Consider the following 23,990-nt stretch of genomic DNA (forward strand, 5'->3'; position numbering starts at 1 on the left):
TTTTCTAAGTAATGTCACCTCAGCAGTGATTCACATGAAATTAAAATAGTGCGCTATTCAGACGCCTGTGAAGGAACTTACAACAGGGTGAAGCTTAGAAACATGTCAAAATAGTAAATCTGTTGGGTTTCACGTTTTTTGGGTGCAGGATATGGGAGATGTGAAAAAGTTACTAGGATTCGACATCATTTTTTTTGTTTTTGAATGACTTTTGAAATTGACAGTTGCTACAGTTTTTTGTGGCAAAACAAGGCTGGCTTGTTAATAAAAATGTACAGAAGCCAGGGCACAGAAAGTGCTTATCGCAATATATATGGAAGGCAGTCTTAAATAATTGAGATTTGGTCCACTGAATGTAACAAGCCATCTGAACAAATAACGAATTAGTAACAAGAAACTAACAAAAGGCTGAAGAATTAGCTTAATCTAAAATTTTCACAGTAAGGGAAGGATGATGATTGCTGCAAATATAGAAAGACCCTGCTGTAAGAAAAATGTTATGAAACTAGAAAGGGTTCTGAAAGATTTACGAGGATGTTGCCAGGGTTGGAGGGTTTGAACTATAGAGACAGGTTGAATAGGCTGGGGCTGTTTTCCCTGGAGCATTGGAGGTTGAGCGGTGACCTTATAGAAGTTTATAAAATCATGAGGGGCATGGATAGTGTGAATAGACAAGGTCTTTTCCCCAGGGTAGGGGGAGTCCAAAACCAGAGGGCATAGGTTTAAGGTGAAAGGGGAAAGATTTAAAAGGGACCTAAGGGCAACTTTTTCATGCAGAGGGTGGTGCGTGTATGGAATGAGCTGCTAGAGGAAGTGATAGAGGCTGGTACAATTACAACATTTAAAATGCATCTGGATGGGTACAAGAATGCAAAATGTTTAGAGGGATATGGGCCAAATGCTGGTAGATGGGACTGGATTTACTTAGGATATCTGAGCAGCATGAACAGGTTGGACTGAAGGTCTGTTTCCATTTTGTACAGCTCTATGATTCCATGACATCAATGTGTTTTAGACAGAAATTACCTGGATCCAGCACAACACCATTCCTCAAACAAAGTTCTGATTTGCCTGGGTTACTATTCCAGAGATCCACTCATTCCGAATCAATTTTTCATGTGTCTCAAATTCTCACAATATTATTTGTAATTGCTGCTCTCAGCACAGCCTGCTTTCATCTCCTAATCTTTATTTTGTAAAGGGACGCTCAGGTCAAGATCATGGAAGCGACGGTGAACAATGCAGAAAAGTATCTCGGCCAATTCTGCATGCTCCTGGCTTCCTACACACGCAAGAATGCAAGGCTGAGAGACAAGGTTGACCTGCTGATAAAACAGATTATGGACTTTGCAAACACCGAAAATCCAGAGTTACGAAGGTGCCTCAAGGACTTTGGAGAGGAGTTGTCAAAGATTCAGGACTATCGCCAGGCAGAGGTAGTCATGTTCATGGAAATGTCTACATCCGTGGAGCTGGTTAAAATGTGATTTCTTTTCATATGTATATATTACAGAAGTCTCACTGAGGCAAAGGAATATGAGTTAGTTTATCACTGGCACCCATCATTGCTTACTGCAGTCATGGTGATACTAATTTGAATGATTGGCATAATAATGTCTGCTATTTACAGGTTTAAAGTAATTACATGTTTACAGACATTCTGCATTTAGGGCTATATTAGCAATGTTTCTGCAAGAATACTGACCAGAAGCTGTACAGGACTATCCTTGGAGACATTTATTGTAACTTTTTAACCTTCATTCTGCGGAGGTAGGTAGTATTCAGCGCATCTAAAATTACCATCAACAGCTCAGCTGAATTTAGGTATGTGCTGTTTAGGGAAATGTTGGCATTCCATTTAACGATAAAGCTTATTCAAGTTCAAAAGCAGTGAGTGTTCCCTTTTTCTGTAATTGTGTGTGTGTTGTGCAGACACCTGGAGGCAATATGAAGCTTAATGTCCGTGCTTCAAATCATAAATAAATCTCATGTTGCTGATCTGAACAAATTTTCATTTTCCAATTTGGGAGAATAATGACAATAAAAGTCCTCATCGAGTTCCCAGGCCAATTACTTTCAACTCTTATTGACTAAAGCAGAAATAAGCGCAAATATGAGTGAATTATCCAAGTTTTGCAATGTCTGAAAAGCCTTCATTCCAATTTAAATACAGGAAATACTTTCAGGATTGGAAACATTTATAATCAGTCTTAGTTGATTCCCAGTAGGTGAGATTAATACAGTCACCTTGGATTGAAAGTTTCTCAAAACTTATTTGGAACATTGCCTAATGCAAGGGGAGCAAGTCAATCTATCATTTGGTGTAAGAGAATTTAAGCTCTTCTCTTTCCTATTTGAATGTAAGAGAATAGAAAGCAACCAGTGCTGGAAAGCAATAATAACTGTTGAAAATTTTGAAAAGATATTACCTGTATGGTTCATGGTTAATGGCTCAGTTGTAACCTGAAGTTTTGGTAAAGGTCAATACAGCTGCCTTGCATTTCTCTTCAGTGTCTGAGTCACCTGTTATGCATTTCCACTATTTGATACAAAGCTCTGAAATCAACTGGGCTTCAGTTCCAAATCAATGTATCTCAGTTTCCACATATCAAGTTTCCATTGATGTTGAGCTATTCAGAGCATTATAGCTGTGGAATGTAATAATGAAGTTGCTTTATTTATAAATCCCAAGATGCACTTCCAAATTTTGGCACCAGGAGGACTCTGCAACCCTCCCATCTTACGCTAACATATTTCTGTTGAACTTTTTTTATTAGTTTCTTTGACTGTTGCGCACTGTTCATACCACCATACCTTTTAGCCTATTTAAACAATCAATTTTAGATAGTTAGAGTCATAGTCATAGAGTCATAGAGTTGTACAGCACAGGAACAGACCCTTCAGTCCAACGCGTCCATGCCGACCAGATATCCTTAGTAAATCTAGTTCTATTTGCCAGCATTTGGCCCATATCCCTTTAAACCCTTTCTATTCATGTATCCGTCCAGATGTCTTTTAAGTGTTGTTATTGTACCAGCCTCCACCACTTCCTCTGGCAGCTCGTTCCATACACACATCACCCTCTGCATGAAAACGTTGCACCTTAGGTCACTTTTAAATCTTTCCCCTCTTACCTTAAACCTATGCCCTCTACTCCCTACTCTGGGAAAATGGCCTTGGCTATTCACCCTATCCATGCCCTTCATGATTTTATAAACTTCTATAGGGTCACTCCTCAGCCTCTGACACTACAAGGAAAACAGCCCCAGCCTATTCAACCTCGCCCTATAACTCCAACCCTCCAACCCTGGCAACATGCTTGTAAATCTTTTCTGAACGCTTTCAAGTTTAACAACATCATTCCTACAGCAGGGAGACCAGAATTGAACGCAGTATTCCAAACATGGCCTAACCAATGCCCTGTACAGCTGCAACATGACCTCCCAACTCCTATACTCAATGAACTGACCAATAAAGGCAAGCATACCAAATGCTTTCTTCATTACCCTGTCTATCTGTGACACTATCTTCAAGGAACTACAAGCCTGCACCCCAAGGTCTCTTTGTTTGGCAACACACTGTATAACTCTACCTTTAAGTGTATAAGTCCTGCCCTGATTTGCCTTACCAAAATGCAACCCCTCACACTTATCTAAATTAAACTTTATCTGCCACTCCTTGGCCCACCTGATCAAGGTCCTATTGTACTCTGAGCTAGCCTTTTCCGCTGTCCACTAAACCACCAATTTTGGTGTCATCTACAAACGTACTAACCATTCTTCTTATATTCACACACAAGTCATTTATATAAATGACGTAAAGCAGTGGGCTCAGCACTGATCCTTGCGGCATATCACTGGTCACAGGCCTTCAGACTGAAAAACGACCCTCCACCACCATCTTCTGTCTCCTACCTCTGAGCCAATTTTATATCCACATGGCTAGCTCTCCCTGGATTCCATATGATCTAAACTCACTAACCAGTCCACCATGCGGAACCTTGTTGAATGCCTTGCTGAAGTCCTACAGACAATGTCCACCACTCTGCCATCATCGGTCTTCTTTGTCCCTTCTTCAAAAAACTCAATCAAGTTAGTGAGACACAATTTCCCATGTAAAAAGCCAAGTTGATTATCCCTCGACAGTCCTTGCCTTTCTAAGTACATGCAAATTCTGTCCCTCAGAAATTCCTCCAACAACTTACCCTCCACTGATGTCAAGCTCACCAATCTATAGTTTCCTGCCTCTTCCTTACCACCTTTCTTAAATAATGGCATCACATTAGCCACCCTCCAGTCTTCCAGCATCTCACATGTGACTATCGATATGAATATCTCAGCAAGGAGCCCAGCATTCACTTCCTTAGTTTCCCAGAAAGTCCTGATCATGTCCCAGCCTCTCCCCTCATGCCGATGAAATTAGCTTTATTTAAGTTTAAGATCCTTGTCTGAGTTTGCAGCATGTAACTTTGAAATGTAACATGGAATTCAATGGTATTAGGATCACTACTTACCAGTGGATCTTTCATTATGATTTCACGACACAACACCAGTTCTAAGACAGTTTTATCCCTAATCACTTCCACAATGTATTGCTGTAGGAAACTGGTGGAAAACATTCATTTTACAAATTTATGTAAATCTTGAAATGATACAAATAATTAACTCTTCCAAGCAACCCTTTCTAACAGAGACTTCACCTCCCCCAAGTCATAGTGGGATCTATATTCTTGATTATGAATCCTAAACCATAACCGTTATCCAAACATAACATACTTTAATGCTAGGGAGAATGAGAGAAAAATAAAATCTCAATTTTATTTTTCCGTGAGGGATTCTCAGCATTTCATAACTGTCCAATAATAATCATTGTAATCGGCTTTTACTGATTACTGGGTTGAGATTTCCAAACGCCTCAGAAAAATGAAGTGCTCAGGGAGCCTACAGAGAACAGCGACAGGAAGTGATTACCACAAGATGGAAGTTAATTAACGTATGAGGGAATTAGCCATACAGCAAAATTATGTTTCAATTATTAATAGGTCACATTTCAATGCCATAACTTCACAATTGGTTGCAACAATTTCTTGATAAGATTGACCTTTGTATTAACTCCTGTTTTCCTTATCAAATTGTTTTTTTAGGTGGAGAGACTGGACGCCAAGGTTATTGAGCCACTAAAGGCTTACGGTCCCCTGACAAAATCCAAACGGGTATTTTGTTTTACGTTGCTCATTAATCGTCTGTGATAATGTTTCCAAATAATCAGAAGTCATGTTCTTTTCCAATCGTGTGGCAAAAACCCTATCTAAACAACAACTTGCATTTATATAGTACCGGTAATGAAATACAAACAATCCAAGGTGCTGCACAGAACATAAAAAACAGGAATTGATACTGAGCTACATGGGGAGGTACCAGAACAGTAGAAAGATTTTAACTAGTGTTTAATGAAGAAGACAGAGAGATGAAGTAAAGAGATTTAGAGTGGAAATTTCAGTGAATCATAGAATCCCTACAGTGTGGAAACAGGCCCTTCATGCCAACAAGTCCACACCAACCCTCAGAGCATCCCACCCAGACCCATCCCTGAACATTACAGACAATTTAGCATGGCCAATCCAGCTAACCTGCACATCCTTGGACTGTGGGAGGAAACCCACACAGACACAGGGAGAACATACAAACTCCGCACAGACAGTCACCCAAGGCTGGAATTGAAGCCGGGTCCCTGGTGCTATGAGGCAGCAGTGCTAACCACTGAGCCACCACGCCACTTGTGCTGAGAGCCCAGGCAGCTAAAGATATTGCCAACAATATTGGAATGAAGGAATATTTAAGAGGACAAAATTAGAGGAGAAAAGATCCAAATAGCCACTGGGTGAGGTTCCCCAACTTGTTATGGTTCCAGGCAGGATATCACAATTTGTTAAACTCCTGGGAGAGGAAAGATGGAACGGCTCCCTTTCTCTACTCACCCCCTCATGCTCAGATGGTTGCAACAGGATCAATTTAAAAACGATCCCGTCCCTTGCAAATACATTTCTCCCGGAACCAAATGAACCTGCGTTTTAAAAGGGCACTGCCTTCGGTTTAAAAAAGAGTGAATTTATTAAATACTAAACGAGAGAAGAGAAAGTAACACAGCACGTGCCACCCACCTTTTCAGCTCCTGTGCCGAGGTTTCTAACAATCGAGTCTTTGCTAGCTCGGGTACCAATCGAAAGGGTGACTGGGGCTTGGTTCAAGTTAGGACACAGGCACTGAGGTTTCGGATGAATGCAACACTCCAGAGGTTTCAAGTTAGGATTCTGGCCGGTATAGTACGAGAGCACAACTGTCACAGCCTGTTCCCGTTAATCAAAAAAGACTGGTAACGATTACAGGGGAATTCTTTTGACCTGTCTAAGTTTTGAAATGGACTGATATTGTGGCAACGTCTGTGATTCAGATCATTTTGCCTCTTGGCTGGAAGATACACAGTGAGAGTAGGTAAAACATTGGACGGTGAGTGGAGGCACTCGGAAACAAAAGGGAGAAAACACACTGCAAACGCTGGCTGAAATTCCAAAGAAATACCTGTACAGCGAAACTCAATCACTGCCTGAAAATGAGAAAGACTGATCATTTTTGGTGAAAATCTTCTGTTTACAACCGGAAGTTGAAAGAAAGATTACCAATCCTCCAAGCAAAGTTGCTAAATTAACCAGGGATGTTGGGGGTGGTGGTTGAGATTCCAGATAAAGACAGGGACTTAATTTCCACAAATGTAGAAGGAAGAGAGGGGATTTCATTGCAATATGTCACATCCTTAAGGGATTTGATGGGGTAGATGCTGGAAGGAATGCTGTGGAGAACATGGGGTAAGGGTGGAGTGGTGTTGAAGCGATAGGGGTCTTGTTTGATGAGGATCCTGTGATGCTGCATTTCAACAAGGCCCCCCACAACTTGCACCATCTGACCACTTAACAAACCAGTGGATGGCCTTACCCCCAGACTAATTATCCTGAATCAGAAAGGTCAGAGACCGGGAGCTGTTCTGTACTCAGCAGCACCAATGGGCAAGCAGTTGGCCTTAGATGGAGGAGGGATCCAGGTGCAGGTGAGTGATGGCAGAAGGAGGTTTGCAGGGTGAAGCCTGTGAGGGAGGGGGTCAATAGTTCAGACTGGGTTCTGGTTTACAGTGAGATGTTCTTCTTGATTTCAGGTTCCTCAATCAGGCACTGAATATCTCTAAATGCTCCCCACTAATATACCCTCCCCAATCCCAGAAACCCCAAACATGCGAATGTTTGCTTGTCATACTCCCAGTGTGGTGAATCCTCTGCTTGCCACTAGTTATTACCCATAGTTCAGCACTGCTTTCTCGGTGGCAATGGCTCAGCTAATGACAGTCGATTTGCCAACCACTAAGCAGCCTTATCCCCTCAACTATAAATTGTTGTGCTCATTTGAAATTTGGCATTCTTGTTTTGACAACATGCCTCTCTTCAGCGATAACTCAAGTTCTGTATCACTAAGCAATAGTTAATTTATACAACAGAATTGGAGACCCTGTCACAAAATAAAATGGACATTAACTTTATTAGTACACAGTGTAGAAGTCTAACATATTTCCTTGCTTTTGAAAACATTACGTTAGCTTGGTTTCTCTTTCCACTATGAAATCAGGCAGATATCAAGAAATGTAATAGTGTCCGCAATCGTGAAATGAAGGAACTTGAAAACCTGCAAAAGTTGAAACAGAGAAACCCCTCGGACAGGCAAGGGATTGTATCCTTTTTGAAAGTTCTGCTCTTGAGGGTGGAGACTTTAAAGAAAAGAAAGATTATTCATTTACACAACTTTTCAAATGTGTATAATGGCTGTAGTGGGACTGTAACTATCAAATGAGGTTCGAAGCTCAATGTAGAAGAATATGCAATATAGATATAAGTACTGTTGATATATATGTAAATACAAATTATGATTGGTATGTATTAATCACTGGGATTTAAAAGTTTTATATTTGTATTATTCTATCAAGTGGTTACATCATAATTAATAATCCTTCAGAATTTCGCTTATATTAATGCTTATACCATCACATACAATGTACAAACACAGGCAGAAAAGTCTGCCAAGACATTTTGGAAGAAAAAAGTTGTTCTGAAATGTTTACAGTACATATGTTACCAGCAACTTCAATAATATATTCTCCTCTTGCTGATCTGTTAACAGCTTCAAGCCACTTCTAAAGCCTGGAGCAAACAATTGAATATTAAATTTGTATTTTGTAAAGAAGTAATTTAACACAAAATTAATCACCATTCATCAAATTATGAACTGTTGAGCAATTGAGAGATCGTCTTTGTATAAGTTCACCCATTCTTCAGGTTCTTCAGACCTCAAGGTATTTTTATCAATATGTACATGATGATTGGCAGAAGACGTCTCCACCATAAGCTGTCCTAGTTCTAATCTTCTTGCTCATTTGACTGCTATGGTGGGTTCAAGCTGGCTTGTCAGGAGGATGGGAACCTGAGAGGTAAAACAAGATTGAAGGGAGGAACGTAGTAAAGTAAATCAAAAAGTTGCTAGGGAGACGAGAAGACAGGAGAAGACTGTTAAGCATTGACAGTATGCTTCAAAGGTGGCATGATGTCAAAAAGAGAAAGTTAGGAGCACGCTACTTGAATGCTGATGTTGTCCGATATAAAGGGACAGTTAGAGATACATTGGTATGATCTAATCGCCATTACAGAAACATGGCTGCATGGTGACCAGGATCAGGACTAGGAAATTAACAATTCAAGGATATTTGGCATTTAGGAAGGACAGATGAAAAGCAAAAGGAGGTGAAACTGTGCTTATAATAAAGGATGGGATCAGTACATTAGAAGTCATAGAATCCCTACAGTCCAGAAAGAGGCCATTTGGTCCATTGAATCCACACTGACTGTCCAAAGAGCATTCCATCCAAACCTATCCTATCCCCGTCAGCCCATGTTTCCCATGGCTAACCCATATAGCCTGTACATCCCTGGACACTCTGGGGCAATTTAACATGGCCAATCCATCTAATCTGCACATCTTTGACTGTGCGATGAATCCAGAACAAATCTACACAGACACAGGGAGAACGTGCAAACTCTACACAGATAATCGCCTCAGGCTGGAATCAATTCTGCGTCCCTAGCGCTGTGAGGCAGCAGTGCTAACCTCTGTGCCGCTGTGCCAGCTTAGTAAGAAAGAATCTCAGATCGGAAGAATAACATGTGGAATCTCTTTGGTTGGAGCTTAGAAACAGAAAGGGATGACTGACATTGGTTGGAGTTATTTATAGCAATAGCGTGGGATGTGGTATTAATCAGGAGATAGGAGAAGCATGCAGCTTGCACAGTTCATTTATTATGAGTAACTTCAATCTCTGGACTGTGTAAATCAATTGAGCTCTAAAGCGATGAATGATGCATGTCTGGAGTATGATAGTAATGGTTTTCTAGAGCAGTATGTCGACTAGACGAAATGCTATTTTAGATTTAGTGTTATGAAATAATAAGGGCTAATTAAAACATTATTATAAAAGACCTTTCGGGATAAATGATCACAATATGATAGAATTTGACATTATGTTTGAAAATGAGGCGGCTCAATTTGAACCAATGGCATTATATTTGAATGAAAGAAATTATGAAGGCATAAGACACAAATTGCCTCAGTTAGATTGGAGAAAATATTGGGAAAATGACTGTACATAAGTATTGGACAGCCTTTAAAGAGCTGTTACCTGGTTTCCAGCAGCTATACATTTCTCCCAGGTGCAAAAACTCAAAAAGGTGAACCACAGAAAAGAGCGAGTTTCACAATTGTATAAGATTGAAAGTAAAGGCTTATAAAATAGCCAGAAATAGCAGTGTAAATCTGAGGTTTAAGATGTTTTAGATTACAGCAAAGGAGAGCCACAAACATGATAAGGAAAGGGAAAATATTAATGCCATCTGGCTAAAGGAAAACATTAAAACAGACAGCAAATGCTTCTATGGGTACATAAAAATAAAACATTTGGCTGAAATGAATGCAGGTCCATAACAGAGAGTCTGGACCATTTTATAATGGGGAATAGAGAAATGGTAGACAAGCTATATGATTATATTGTGTCTGTTTTCACTGACTAAGATATAATAAAACCCCCAGACCACCGATTAAAGTGACTAGGAAGAATGAGATGTCAAAGGAAATTAGCATTAGTAAGAAGGTTAGACTCGAAAAATTAATGAGGCTGAAATTTGATTAATTTTTAAGACATAATAGTTTACATCCAGAGTGTTGAAGGAGAGTTAGAGATAGTCAATGCATTGGTGATCATTTGGAAAATTCTGTAGACTCTGGAATGTTTCTTGAGGAATGAAAGGTGGAAAATGTTACTTTGATATTTAGGGAGGTAGGAAGAGAGAAGTCTACAGACCAGTTAGCTTTACATCAGTTATAGAGAAAATGCTAGAATTTACTATAAAGGATAGGATAATCATAGAATCATAATTTAAAGAATCATAGAGTATAGAAGAGGCCTTTTTGACCCGTCGAGCCTGTACCACCAAAAATATGCTACTACCTACACTAGTCCCACTTTCCTGTGCTAAGCCGATAGTCTTGAATGTGACATCAATTCAAGTGTTCATCCAAGTACTTTTTAAAGGCTATGAGATTTCTCCCCTGAAACACCCTCCCAGACAGTCCTTTCCAGACCCCCACCACTATCTGGGTGAAAAGGTTTTTCCTCAAATCCCCTCTAAACCTCACGCCTTTCACTTTAAAATTATGCCCCCTTGTTATTGACCCTTTGACTAAGAGGAACAGCTACTTTCTATTCACCCTATGCATGTTCCTCAGAATTTTATATATCTCTATCAGATTCCCCCATCAGTCTTCTCTACTCCAAAAACAAAACCCAAGCTTATCCAGCTTCTCTTCATTGCTGAAATCCCCCACCCCAGGCAACATCCTGGTGAATCTCCTCACATCCCCTCCAGTGCAATCACATCCTACCTGTAGTGTGGTGACAAGAATGCACACAGTGCTCCAGCTGTGGCCTAACCAAAGTTCTGTACATCTCCAACATAATATCCCAGCCCCTATAATCTATGCCACAATGGATAAAGGCATAAATAGACATCTGGATAATAAGAGCAAGGGCCTAAACAAACCTTCCAGGTGAAGCAGCACTTTACCTGCACTTCCCACAATCTAGTCTACTGCATTTGCTGCTCACAATATGGTCTCCTCTACATTGGGGAAAGGAAGTGTAGACTGAGTGCCCACTTCACAGAACATCTAAGTTCTGCCCACAAAAAAGACCCTGAGCTTCCAGTTGCCTGACACTTTAACACACCACCCTGTTCCCTGGCGAACATCTCTGTCTCAGCCTTGCTGCAGTGTTCTAGCAAAGGTCAGCACAAGCTGGAAGAACAATGCCTCATTTTCCTCTTAGGCACCCTACAGTCCTCTGGACTCAATATCAGGTTCAGTAATTTTAGGGCCTAAACTCTCCCATGTCATAGCCCCCTACCCTGACACACCAAGCCTTATTATCACATAGTCTGCCATTACACACCACCTATTGTTAGCCACTAACAGTCTCCATTAACAGCTTTTCAACCTCGTCACCAAATCATTATCAACTCCTTTATCTGTCTGACTGTTCTCTCTCTTTGGGCCCTATCCCCACCGAATGTCTACTCCTTACCTCCTCTCCCTCCCTATCTTCTGTATATAAACCAACATTTTCCTAGCTACCATCAGTTCTGAGGAAGGGTCACCGGACCCAAAACGTTAACTCTCATTTTTCTTCACAGATGCTGCCAGACCTGCTGAGCATTTCCAGCAACTTCTGTTCTTGTTCCTGATTTACAGCATTTGCAGTTCTTTCCATTTTTATCTGGATAATAATGTTCTAATTGGGCATGGTTAGCATGGGTGTATGAAAAGGAAATTATTTTTTATGAAATGTTGAAGTTTTTAGAAGCTGTTACTACCAAAATTGATAATGGAGAACCAATAGATGTAGTACATTAGATATTGATATACTTAGAAGGCTTTTGATTAATTCACCTACAGGAGACTGGTTAGAAGAATTAAAGCATATAGCACAGTAGGTAATGTACTGGCATAGATTAATCATTGGCTAACAGACAGAAAACAGAGTAGGAATAAATGGATCATTCTTATATTAACAGGCTGTGACTAGTGGGGTACCACAAGGATCAGTACTTGGGTTCCACTTGTTCAAACTCAATATCAATGATATCGAAGGGGGGAACAAATGTATTATTTCTGAATTTGTGGATGACACAACACTAACTAGGAATGTGTGTCATGAGGAATATGTAGAGAGGATTCAGAAAGTTTTGGGCAGGTTTAGTAATTGGACAGGAACATGGCAGATGGAACATCATGTGAAAAAAATGTGAGGTTATGCACTTTGGAAAAAGGAACAGATATGCAAAGTATGCATTAAACGGTAAGAGGTTGAAAAGTGTACATGTACAAAAAGGGACCTACATGTCCTTGCCGATAAGTCACCAAAGGCTAATATGCAAGTGCAGCAAGCCAATAGGAAGGCTAATAGAATGTTAACCTTTACTGCAAGAGGAGTACAGGAGAAATGACATCTTGCTTTAATTGTATAGGAGCTTGGTTAGACTGCACCTATGTACAGTTTTGGTCTCTTTATCTCAGGAAAAATTTTTATTGCCTTAAGGGTATGGTTTACCTGTTTGACACATGAATTTTGTATTCCTACAATTGTTGCTTTCCAAAGCTGCAAATTCTCCAGTGGAGAGATGGGTGTGTGGTGATGGCATTTAGAATTATGTAAGATGCCTCAGTCACACAGATTTCAATCTGTGATAAGAACATCACAGGGACACAATTTTTACTGGATATTCATCACATTAATTTTCAAATACATTTGGTGTAAGATCATAACTGGGAGCTTTACATAAAGTAATGGGACCTAGCTTCAGCACAGTACCCAAAAAATAAGGTTCTTATGAGATGGTGCTCAAGACCTGGATACCACTGTCACCTTATTCAGGTAAGCTCTTTGGAGTCAGCACCTCTCTGTAAGAGGTCACATTATAATATTCACATCTCAGGGATCTGTTTGGCATTTCACAAGCCCACAAGCAATCAATTCTGCTGCCAGTTATTTCCGTAGAACTCTACAGATCAAGAAGCACAAGAGGGTTTTATTTTTATTCATTACAGGATGTGGGTATCACTGGCCAGATCAGCGTTTATTGCCCAGAGGGCTATTGAATCAACCCATTGCTGTGGGTCTGGAGTCACATGTAGGCCAGACCAGGTAAGGATGGCAGATTTCCTTCCCAAAAGAACATTAGTGAACTAGATGAGTTTGTCTGACAACCATTTCATGGACATCATTAGACTCTTAATTCAGGATTTTTATTGAATTCATACTTCACCATCTGCCATGGTCAGATTTGAACCCGGGTCCCCAGAACATTACCCCGATCTCTAGGTTAATAGTCTAGTGATAATGGCACTAGACATTCACCTCCCCCTCAAATTAGTCAAGCTCTCCTGAACAGCTTAGTCGTTGATAACATTTTTTACCCTTCTCTCAGGATGGGATTTAATTAATTATCAGTTTAAGTTGCATTATTCACATGAGCTCCCTTTAATGATTAATCATCATTTATGGATGAGAAAGGCCATTTAACCGATTCTGATTTATTCTTCAACAATCCCTCCCCTGCCCAATGTTGCTTCTGATTGTGACTTAAATGTTTCTGATACTCTGCCAGGAACTCCATTCAAGTATTGAACATTGACTGGTGTCAAGACATTTCTTATAATTGCACATAAACCTTTTCTTAACTTGTGCTCTCTCGCTCATATAACTTAGCACTGCATTCTGATTTCAGAGTTAATCGATTTTAACCCACTTGCGCTGATTTTCACAACCAGACCACTGAGTTAAATTTAAAACAGTTGAGATCCCAACATAGCTCACCTGGAGAAACTCACTCATTACTTCCCCATAATCTTCAATATATCCTGCTAAACTGTACCCATTGTTCTCTCCCTTTCTCATCCATTGCCAAGTTTTAGCTGAGTCATTAAAGCTTTGAAGCTAATTACTAATCCATCATGTCAAACTTTATTAGATGCCTTTTGGAAGTCGAATAACCTGAGATGTCACTTCTTCAAAGAACTCAAAGAGATTAGTCAGCAGGGTCTAACACCTGGAATGGGAATTTTTACAAAGTTGGATAATCTACTGACTATACCCATTGTGTCAGAATTCATGTCAAGTAATCCTCAAGTACTGTCAGATCCATAATCAGTTTTTATTTTCCTATCTTTTTATTGTATGTTTTAAAAGAACAGGAGGATGGAATGGATTACATAGTACACTCACAAAGCATTCTATATTGTGTACATGCACAGAAATGTTGGAATTAGCTTTTAAGCAATGTGAATGAAATTAGAAATTGTTATCTCATCATTCAATGTTTTGTTTTCCTTAACTGATCTTTCCAGTCGCTGGTGTGTGATTTTTAAATTTATATCTGAAGTTTAAAAATTCACTCCAGTGCAGCAGGTTCGGATTATTGTGGTCTCAGTGTCTATGAGAACTATGAATTTTCAATGTGCTGGAGGTAGGAAGGGAGTAGGGAAGGCAATTGCCTCCAATGAATTGCCCCCTTAGCCCCTTAAGGAGCTGGTGATGGAGCCTGTCCAGAACTTCTGGCGACCTTGAGCCATCTTGTACACATCAGTACACAATTGTCAGATTCACTGCAGACCTCAGTTCATCCCTTTGGGCATGGCTTTAAGAGGAAGCTGTGGTGTTAACTGGTACTGGCAGGAGTTTTTTTTATTCATTCACAGGATGTGGGCATCACTGGCTTGACAGCATTTATTGCCCATCCCTAATTGCCCAGAGGGCAGTTAAGAGTCAACCACATTGCTGTGGGTCTGGAGTCACATGTAGACCAGACCAGGTAAGGATGGCAGTTTCCCTCCCTAAAGGACATTAGTGAACCAAATGGGTTTGTCCCCAACAATTGACAATGGTCATCATTAGATTCTTAGTTCCAGATATTTATTGAATTCAAATTCCACCATCTGCCATGGCAGGATTTGAACCCAGGCCCCCAGAACATTATGTGGGGCTCTTGATTAACAGTCCAGTGACAATACCACTAGGCCATCGCCTCCCCTAATTTGCTGCTCTTTAAAGAGTGCTGCTGACTGCCTCGTTCAAATCCTTTCAAAGACCTGCCTGCTCAAATTGGCAACAGCCTCTAAAATGGCGACTGTCTGCCCCCAATGCTGATGGCAGAGAGGCAGCTTCTATCCCCTGGAGGCAATATGGCGTCACCAGTGGGGCACCATGCTTGGCTCTTGGCCAATTAGGCCATTTAAACTCAAAAACAGCAAACCAAGAACCATACAACTTAGGAGTTGTGTCAGAACCCGGAATTCATACAGGTATGAAGTTCCTGATCAATCTTCAAAGTCCAGGTCCCAGTCTTAGAAAGTAACTGGTTGGTTCAGCATATACAGTTCCTGACTTGCAAGCCTGCTGATCAGTAGAAATCAGCCGAGGTTAGGCTGTAGGATTATACGGAAGCTACATGCTTATATAAGTTTTATTGCACCTTGGGTAACAAGCTCTGTAATAATATAGCACTGATGCATGACTACTTTAAAGAGCATTATCAGTAAATCTGAATGATGACTAATTATTAACCAGCACTACACTTCTCATCTTCATGAAATTGAGAAGATGGTTCTTTTCCTAGCGCTTAATATTTGTCAATATGACAACAAAGTAATTTGTGAAAATGCAATGTGGTTTGTTTTCCCGGAGTTCTCCGCACACTAAAAAATATACATGTCTTCTGACTGATTGCTGCAGTCTGCTTTGGCAGAGGTAAGTTAAGTGTTAGATGCATCACCTTCATCAAGTCTGTGTTGCTGTGGTTCATTTATATGTGCATGCACTGGCAAATTTCACGTGATGAAGCTTGTGAGTATGAAATGCTTGCAGGCAAAGAGTTACAGGGAGTAAGTGCAATAGTTACAGGGCATTCTCTCCACATGTAATACATATATATAAAGAAAAATGAAGGAAGTATTTGCATTTATATATGATCTTTCACAAACTTGAGAAGCCTCAAAGGGTTTTGCAGGAAATAGCATAGTTTTGAACCAGAGTCACCATTTTAATGTATGAAAAGTATTACGATCCTGTTAGAGAATGCTAATATTTAAAATAAATCAAAATACCTTGTTTCTAACCAATAGAACACCACCTCAAAATTTCTCTTATTGTTAATGAAACAATATTCATTGTATTAAACAAAACAAGCACTATTAACTTAACAAGATGCTTTAGAATTATGCATGTTGTGCACTCAGGTTTACTTGCTGCTTCCTCCAAGAATTCTCTTATCAGACGCATCAAACCTAAGGTCATTGACTTCTGTAAGGACTGCCCTGTAGTTCTCTGGAGAATTTTCCACAGCTCCAGCTATTGTCAGAGGTACAACCTTCATTCACCCTCTCTTGACGGTGGATGCGTTAGTCCATTGGTTGCTATTCCAATACTTCCAAATAAATCTACTTATAACTTTGTCTTTTTTTGTTTAATGGCTTCTCCCCCCAGCTTCAACCTAGTTGATTTTCCAGATTTTATCCCCTCACAGGATTCAATCTGAGATTAAACCTCATTCATTTTCCACATACTCAATAAAGATGTGAGGACTTTACTCTGCTTACAGCATAGGTGTATCTGACTGTTACTTCTCTGGGCTGCAAACTACATCAGATTCAAATTGCAACCAAAAATATCAGCAAATGCATAGACTAAATTGAAATAAAAAATCCTTCCTAACTCCACCCACCTACATGATGATGTAGCCTGATGTGGGCTGACCTTTAGGTTAAATATCCATCATGTACTAATTCTTTTTTCTTCTGACAAAATAAATGAGTTCATAGCTTTCCAAGGTTTCCTGAATACTTTTAAGGTTGTTTACTGCCCAAAACAAAAACTATCTCTCTCCAGACTTTCTTTGCATGGAGTATAGACATCAATCTTCCAGTTCCCGAGTTAAGTAAAACTTGTTGTTTTGCAGCTCTCTCCCTTCTAATCTTAAAACGAAAGTTATATTCTGGATAACATGAACCAAGAACTAGATACTTGCAATGATGGCTACAGCCAATTTGCAACAGCAAGGCAACCAACAGGAATAAGATGATGGCCAGATAATCCATTTTTAAGATTAATTTGCGGACAAGGTACACTGGCTTGAATTTTCACTCCCAGATCAGGAGCGCAGGGTCAGGACAATTCATGGCTCTCAACAAAAGAAAACGTGTCCTGTACGTTGAGATATTTGTTTGCGGGCAGATGAAAATGTAAAATGTGGCCATTGCCTGGATGGAGTTCAGAGGAAATCACTGAGCCAGCTGGGTGTAATGGCAGACTGGCTAAAAGGTTGCTACTCCAGCACTTTGTTGAAACTATGATAAATGAATACAACAGAACAAAGCCCTCCTGCCTAAATGTTCATCCCTTCATGTTACCACAAACCTCTCATGCCCAAACCCCATACCAATCCATGATACCGCATGAGCCACCCACTATCCATTCTGAGTGGCCTCTTATATTAATCATATCTTTATATGCTCCTCTGCTCACTCCAATTCCTTACAGCTGTGTTGCCGATTGATGGCAGCTCATGGCAACCAGCATTACCATGGCAACCACTTTTACACCCTCAATGCCAACCAATCTATGTTTGCCATGAGCAGACATCAGGATTAAAGAGATTAAATAAAGTTCTTCAGTGACTAATAAAGAATTCACTATTAAAAATACACCATCATTGATTAAGACTCCTTTAAAAAATATATAAATTACATTTGTATTCATAATCAAAGATTTTGTAAGCACTTGGAACTGTCAAAACTGTGAACTGACAGGCACCCCAGAGTGATAATTATTGATTGTGAAACCAGTCATGCAGCACTAATCCCTGTAATTACCAGCCCTACATCAACCAACACAGTACTATAGTAGCCATCTTATTTATTAACATTCTGGTTTCTTTTCAAATATTTAAAGAGCCAGAAATTTAAAGACATTGACAGCTTGACCAGTCTATTGATAGCTTCCTTTGTCAATAATCTTTACAGTATCTGCCAGTTCCAATGGATTTCTCCACTTTTCACGCGCATCATGTTTATCTTTAACAACCCCAAAGGGTACTTTGGCAGGGTAGCATAGCCCACCAAAGACCTCCAGTAAGTTTAAACATTTTCCTAATGGGTCTAAAATATACACGTCATGTTCTGGATATCCCACTAGTGAAAATCAGATTTCATTGACAGCATCTGCCCTGTAACTTGTAGCATTGCCTCTTGTGTGAATCACTAATATGCAAACTACGACTTGCTGCCTTTATTCCCTCCCACCATGTGAAAATAGTAGGGACCAAGGTCAGAAAGGGAAATGCTGGATTCATGTCTCAAGTGCCATTTTTGCTAAGATATAGAGCATCTCCCACCTCAAAATCTTAGGGCTGTCCATGAAATTTATTTTGTGGGGCAAGCATTTTCATTGAAGATCTATGAGATAAGTGTGTTGTATCTGTTAAGCCTCTGAGGGATTCAGTGGTGTGCTTTCTTAATGTTTGAAGTGTAATTTTGTTAAACAACTTGCAGAGTGAGTTTATCTCCTGGGTTTGCATAATCTAGCCATTGTGTTTCCGTAATCTCTCAAACATCTTTCATAATGTCTAAAGTAAGGGTTTAAGCAAAATTAAAGTCTCAAAATATTGCACAGTAATACATTTTTATTCCATATTTACTCATTATACTTGCTCAGAGCCATAACTGCAGGTAGAGTTTGGATTGTCCGTGGCGCAGCTTTCTTGAACACGAGTGTTGAGGGGACAAAGGTTTTACTTGTGACCATTAACAAAAGGTTAGCAACACTGCCCTCAGGCTTGATGCTTCTCCACATACCTTTCTATTCCATGGTGGATTTTATTGGAAATAGCTTCAGAAACAGTACATGATCCAGCTTCAACACATAATGGAAGACAGACTGTAGTCCAGATGCATGACAATTTGAAAAAGAATGCTTTTAAGAAATGTAAAGTTTAGCTGATTTAATTTCAGCATAAGATGTGCTTCTTTTTTTAGTGTCATCCCTTGGAGTGCAGTGTACACTTCATGCCAAAGTGAATCTGCAAAGGCTTAATTGTTTACTCCATGTTAACATGACTTTCTGAATGTGAACATTGGTTTCTTTCCTTAGGCTGAAGCCAATGTGCAGAAGGCTTCAGTCGATGTCAATCACACCACACATCAGCTGGAAGAGATCATTCTCAAATTTCAACTGCAAAAACTGAAGGACATTAAGGTATGAAGATTGCAGTTGATTTGGTTATTCACAAATGACGTCTCAATTTCCTGCCTTTCTTTCAAGCCATTCCTTGCCTCAGATTATTCTTACTTTCAAAGCCTTTCACAAAGGGAGAGTGCAATTAAGGCACGCCAGACCTGTTCCCGAAATGGCAGGACTGTCTATGAAGAGAGACTGGGCAAATTGGACTGTATTCCCTAGAGTTTCGAGGGATGATAGCTAATCTCATGGAAACCTACAAAACTCTTAAAGGGACAGACAGGGTAGATGTAAGTAAGTTCTTTGTTCTGGTTAGGGAGCCTAGAATTAGGGGGCACAAGTTAAAAATAAGGGGGATGCAATTTAATTCAAGATAGGGAGAAACCGTTTCAGAAGGTTATGAACCTTTAGAATTCTCTGCCACATGTCACTGTTGAAACATATAAAATTCTTAGGGGACTTGAACAGGGTAAATGTGGAAAAATCGTTTCCTCTTGTGGGTGAGCCTAGGACCAGTGGGCATAATCTCAGAATAACATATTGCGCATTTAAAATTTCTGCTTTCAAAGAATAGTGAATCTGTGGAATTCTTTACCATAGAGGGCTGTTGAGGCTATGTTGTTAAATATAATCAAGACTGAGACAGACAAATTTTAACCAGTAAGGAAATCAAGGGCTATGAGGAAAAGGCAGGAAAGTAGAGTTGAGAGAATTATCAGACCAGCCATGACATAATTGAGTGGCAGAGCAGACTGGATGGGCTGAATGGCCTACTACTGCTTCTGAGTCTTATGGTGTTATAGTCACAGAGGGCTGAGGAAACTTGGTCTTTGAGTATGTTTAAGGTAGAGGCTGATAGATTTCTGATTATCAGTGGCTCGCAGCATTATGAGGTTGAGATGAGCAAAAGGCATTGAAGTGTTCAATCAAAAATTATAGTATTAAGTTGCAGGGCAGTCTCAACAGCCTGAATAGCCTACTCCTGTTCCAATGTTCCTATGTTCTAAAGGCTGTTACTTGAACCCAATCTTATGACGGTCCCTTCCCTCAGTTTTCCTTCATCCTGTGATATTTCGGTCTTCATTAAATTACCAGACCTCTTATCAATCTTGTTGTTATTGGTGCTTAGTTGACCTTGACCCTGCACATAGGCCTCTCTGTAGCAGCAGTACCAACTGGATTCCAGTCCACCATTAGAATAGCAGTCTTCTGATAGCACCAGAGGGGACTTGAGCAGTCATCTACAAATGTGCCTGTCCGCTGTGTTGTGATTCACTTTGCACAAGTTGGACAATTTTCTTTCTTTTTAATTCACAGGCTATTTTCTCAAACTTTGTGACCATCGAGATGATATTCCATGCCAAGGCCCTTGAGATGTACACGAATGCTGTTCAACACCTGAACAACTTTGATGAAGAGAAGGATCTGGAGGTATGAACGGAATTAACTTGAGTTCAGTTCCTAGTTAAAAAAAATCCAGCGGACAGATTATAAGAAATCTTGACTAGGGCAAACAGAAGTAAAAAATACTTTGTTTTTTTCAACAAATGAAACATCTAGATGAAAGCCAAAAGCACACAGAAAATGGTATTGCAGAAGCTGGAATAATTGGGAGATAAAACAAAACAATATATTAGGTGACTGTTGGTTGTACAGCAAAAATTGAAACCAAGTCCATCACTTTGTCTTACTTTTCTCAAACTTCAAAGCTCAGTAGTGACCAATGAGCATTACCCTGTGAACATCAACTGTTGCTTTACTGTTAAACAATGCTTGTGAAGGTTGGAACATCACACAGGAAAGGATTTAACATTTAATCTAAACAGACATTCTTCTCATTGCAAAGTTTTTTTTCCCACTGTATGAGAAAAAGACACACTCACTAAAAGAATTAAAAATTTCTAAAAACATTGAAAAATATGCACTGAGATCTTTAAGTCAAGTCTCATATGGATAACAATGAACAAACAAATCCCTTGGTCCATCGGATCTATCCTATCAAAGAATGTTGATACCTTCACAATAAATAGACCCCACTGCTTCCAACTTTTCCCTGAGAAAAGCTAGGGAAAACCAGATATAAACACAATTGGGTGGAAATAATCCAGGGAATTTTTCTCTGGTTGATTCCCTCTTTGCTAATTACTGGCTGATCGCAACCAGTTGCGGAGATCACACGGATCATGAATTCCTCACAACAGTTTCCATTTGTGAGAGGCAAACCCTGCCTCAGCCAGAAATGGGTCTTGCTCTTGCCTCCAGGAGTTCACTGTGTCAACTGTTCAAACCAGCTTTCTGTTACTGTGGTCCAATACACACGGTGAAATGAACCGCCTCCTAACGTCCACCTACATCTAACATACACAACTGAAAATTGTGACGACTGGTTATTTCCAATAACAAGCTATATTTATCAGAGCATTTATAAACGATAAAATGTCCCATCACACCTTACAATAGCTTTATCAAGTAAAATAGCATACCAAGCCATAAGGAGATTTTTGGTAAGATAATCAAAATCTTGGTCAAAGAGTCAGGTTTTAAGAAATTTCTTAAATCATGAAAATGAGGTTAGGGAGTGTGGAGGGATGGAGACAAAATTCCAGAGCTTGGAGCTTAGGTGATGCAAAGTACAGCTACAGTCAATATTGAAGACGCACAGGAAGCCAGAATTGAAGGCACGCAGATATCTTTCAGGGTTCTGGGACAGGAGACGATTTCAGAAATGGGGACTGTAATGCTATGGATCGATTTGAAAACAGAGATGAGAACTTTAAAAACAAGATGTTGCTTGACCATGATGTTCTGTTGATCAACCAGCACAGCAGAATGGTACACTAAGACATGAGCAGCAGAGTGGTAGATCACCTCACATCCATGAATTGTACAATGTGGGAGACCAACTCAGAGTGCATTCAAATAGTGCAGTTAATTAGTACAAACTGGAACACAATCTCTTCCTTTCATTGTCTCATAAGCTTCAATCAGAACAGCTGTAAATCTACGCTTCACTCTTTTAACCAATCGTGCTAATAAGGATGACTTTTCCTGTGAATCAGTTTAATGGCCTCCTTTTCTCCCTTTCCAAAGTTTCAATATCATTCACCTTGTGACATATCAAAACTAAACATGCATTCCACATGAAGCCAAGATCTTATGCAAGGGCAAAGTATCATGCCTTGTTTTATAATTAATGCTCTTATGTTCACTCATCATCTTGCACTTCCAATTCATACCATTTACTTTTAGAGATTTATAAATTAGGACACCTGTAAATCTTTATATTTCTCAGGCTTTTGTTATGTTTTTCCCTAAATGTTGAACATTTTCAGTGGCAATGTGCATAATACTGTACCTTTCCAAATGAAACATAATTTGCCAGTCATGAGTACAATCTCCCAACACAAGGCCATAGATTATTGAATCCTGACAGTGTGGAAACAGGTCCTTCAGGCCAACATGTCCACACTGACCCTCACAGCATCCCACCCAGACCCACCCCCCTCACCCTATCCTTGTAACCCTATATTTCCTGTGGCTAACCCACTTAGCCTACACATTCCTGGACACTATGGGCAATGGAGCATGGCCAATCAACCTAACCTGCACATCTTTGGACTGTGGGAGGAAACTGGAGCACCCAGAGGGAATCCACACAGACATGGGGAGAATGTGCAAACTCCACACAGACAGTTGCCTGAGACTGGAATTGAACCCATGTCCCTGGTGCTGTGAGGCAGCAGTGCTAACCGCTGAGCCGCTGTGCTGCCCCCCCCCACCTGATGTCTACCAGTCTGATAACAATTCTTAGTGTTACCTCTAAGTTTGTAAATTGTGCACAAAACCTCCAGATCATTAATAAATCCCACCCCACAACGACCTTTTGACTGGACCACTCTCACAGCATCATTGATGAGAGTGTTCCATGAAGCAGTACGAATGTAAACAACAGGGACAGAATTTCAGGCAACTTACGAACTGTGGAATTCTAGGAATTCACATTCACAGCTGGGAATTCTTCCACCCTCTCATTTTTTAGCCTGAACATTAACCATTGTTTGTCTGCCTCATTCAACCTTTCTGCAAGTATGGTCTGCATTGATCGATTTGGGATCTTTTCATGGGATGTGGACACCTCTGGCAGGGCCAACACATTTTCCCCATTCCTCATTGTCCTTTGTCCACTATTTATTGAACAGTTAAAAGTGAACCACTTTCCTGTGGCGTCTGGAATCCAAATAAGTTAGACGTCTTCCCTTGAAGGACCTTTGTATTATAAACTTTACTTAAGCAATTGATGGTTTCATGGCCACCATTACTGAGACTGGCTTTCAATTTCAGTAATTGACGAAGTATTTGAAATTGAATGTTGGGAATCAAACCAGTATTTCCAGAGCATTAACCGGAGCCTCTGGATTACGAGACAACAAGGTGCAGAGCTGGATGAACACAGCAGGCCAAACAGCATCATAGGAGCAGAAAGGCTGACGTTTTGGGCCTAGACCCTTCATCAGAAATGGGGGAGGGGAAGGGGGTTCTGAAATAAATAGGGAGAGAGGGGG

At 40.1% G+C, this 23,990-nt stretch overlaps 1 protein-coding gene across 3 annotated transcripts in view; it reads left to right on the forward strand.

Annotated features, from left to right (window-relative positions):
- Window positions 1–1,205: 1,205 nt before the first annotated feature.
- LOC109920150 (CBY1-interacting BAR domain-containing protein 2-like) overlaps window positions 1,206–23,990 on the forward strand; it is a 34,908-nt gene continuing 12,123 nt past the window's right edge. For 2 of the 3 annotated variants that reach the window (XM_048605862.1, XM_048605864.1), the window contains exons 1-6: window positions 1,206–1,436; window positions 5,144–5,212; window positions 7,671–7,772; window positions 14,547–14,552; window positions 19,342–19,446; window positions 20,746–20,859. In XM_048605862.1, coding sequence (XP_048461819.1) covers window positions 1,221–1,436; window positions 5,144–5,212; window positions 7,671–7,772; window positions 14,547–14,552; window positions 19,342–19,446; window positions 20,746–20,859 — 612 coding nt within the window. In that variant the 5' untranslated portion in view covers window positions 1,206–1,220. The remainder of the gene's footprint in view (window positions 1,437–5,143; window positions 5,213–7,670; window positions 7,773–14,546; window positions 14,553–19,341; window positions 19,447–20,745; window positions 20,860–23,990) is intronic. The other variant, XM_048605863.1, reaches the window with a different exon arrangement.

Source organism: Rhincodon typus, chromosome 15 (assembly GCF_021869965.1).
Source record: "Rhincodon typus isolate 14 chromosome 15, sRhiTyp1.1, whole genome shotgun sequence".
Taxonomy (NCBI): domain Eukaryota; kingdom Metazoa; phylum Chordata; class Chondrichthyes; order Orectolobiformes; family Rhincodontidae; genus Rhincodon; species Rhincodon typus.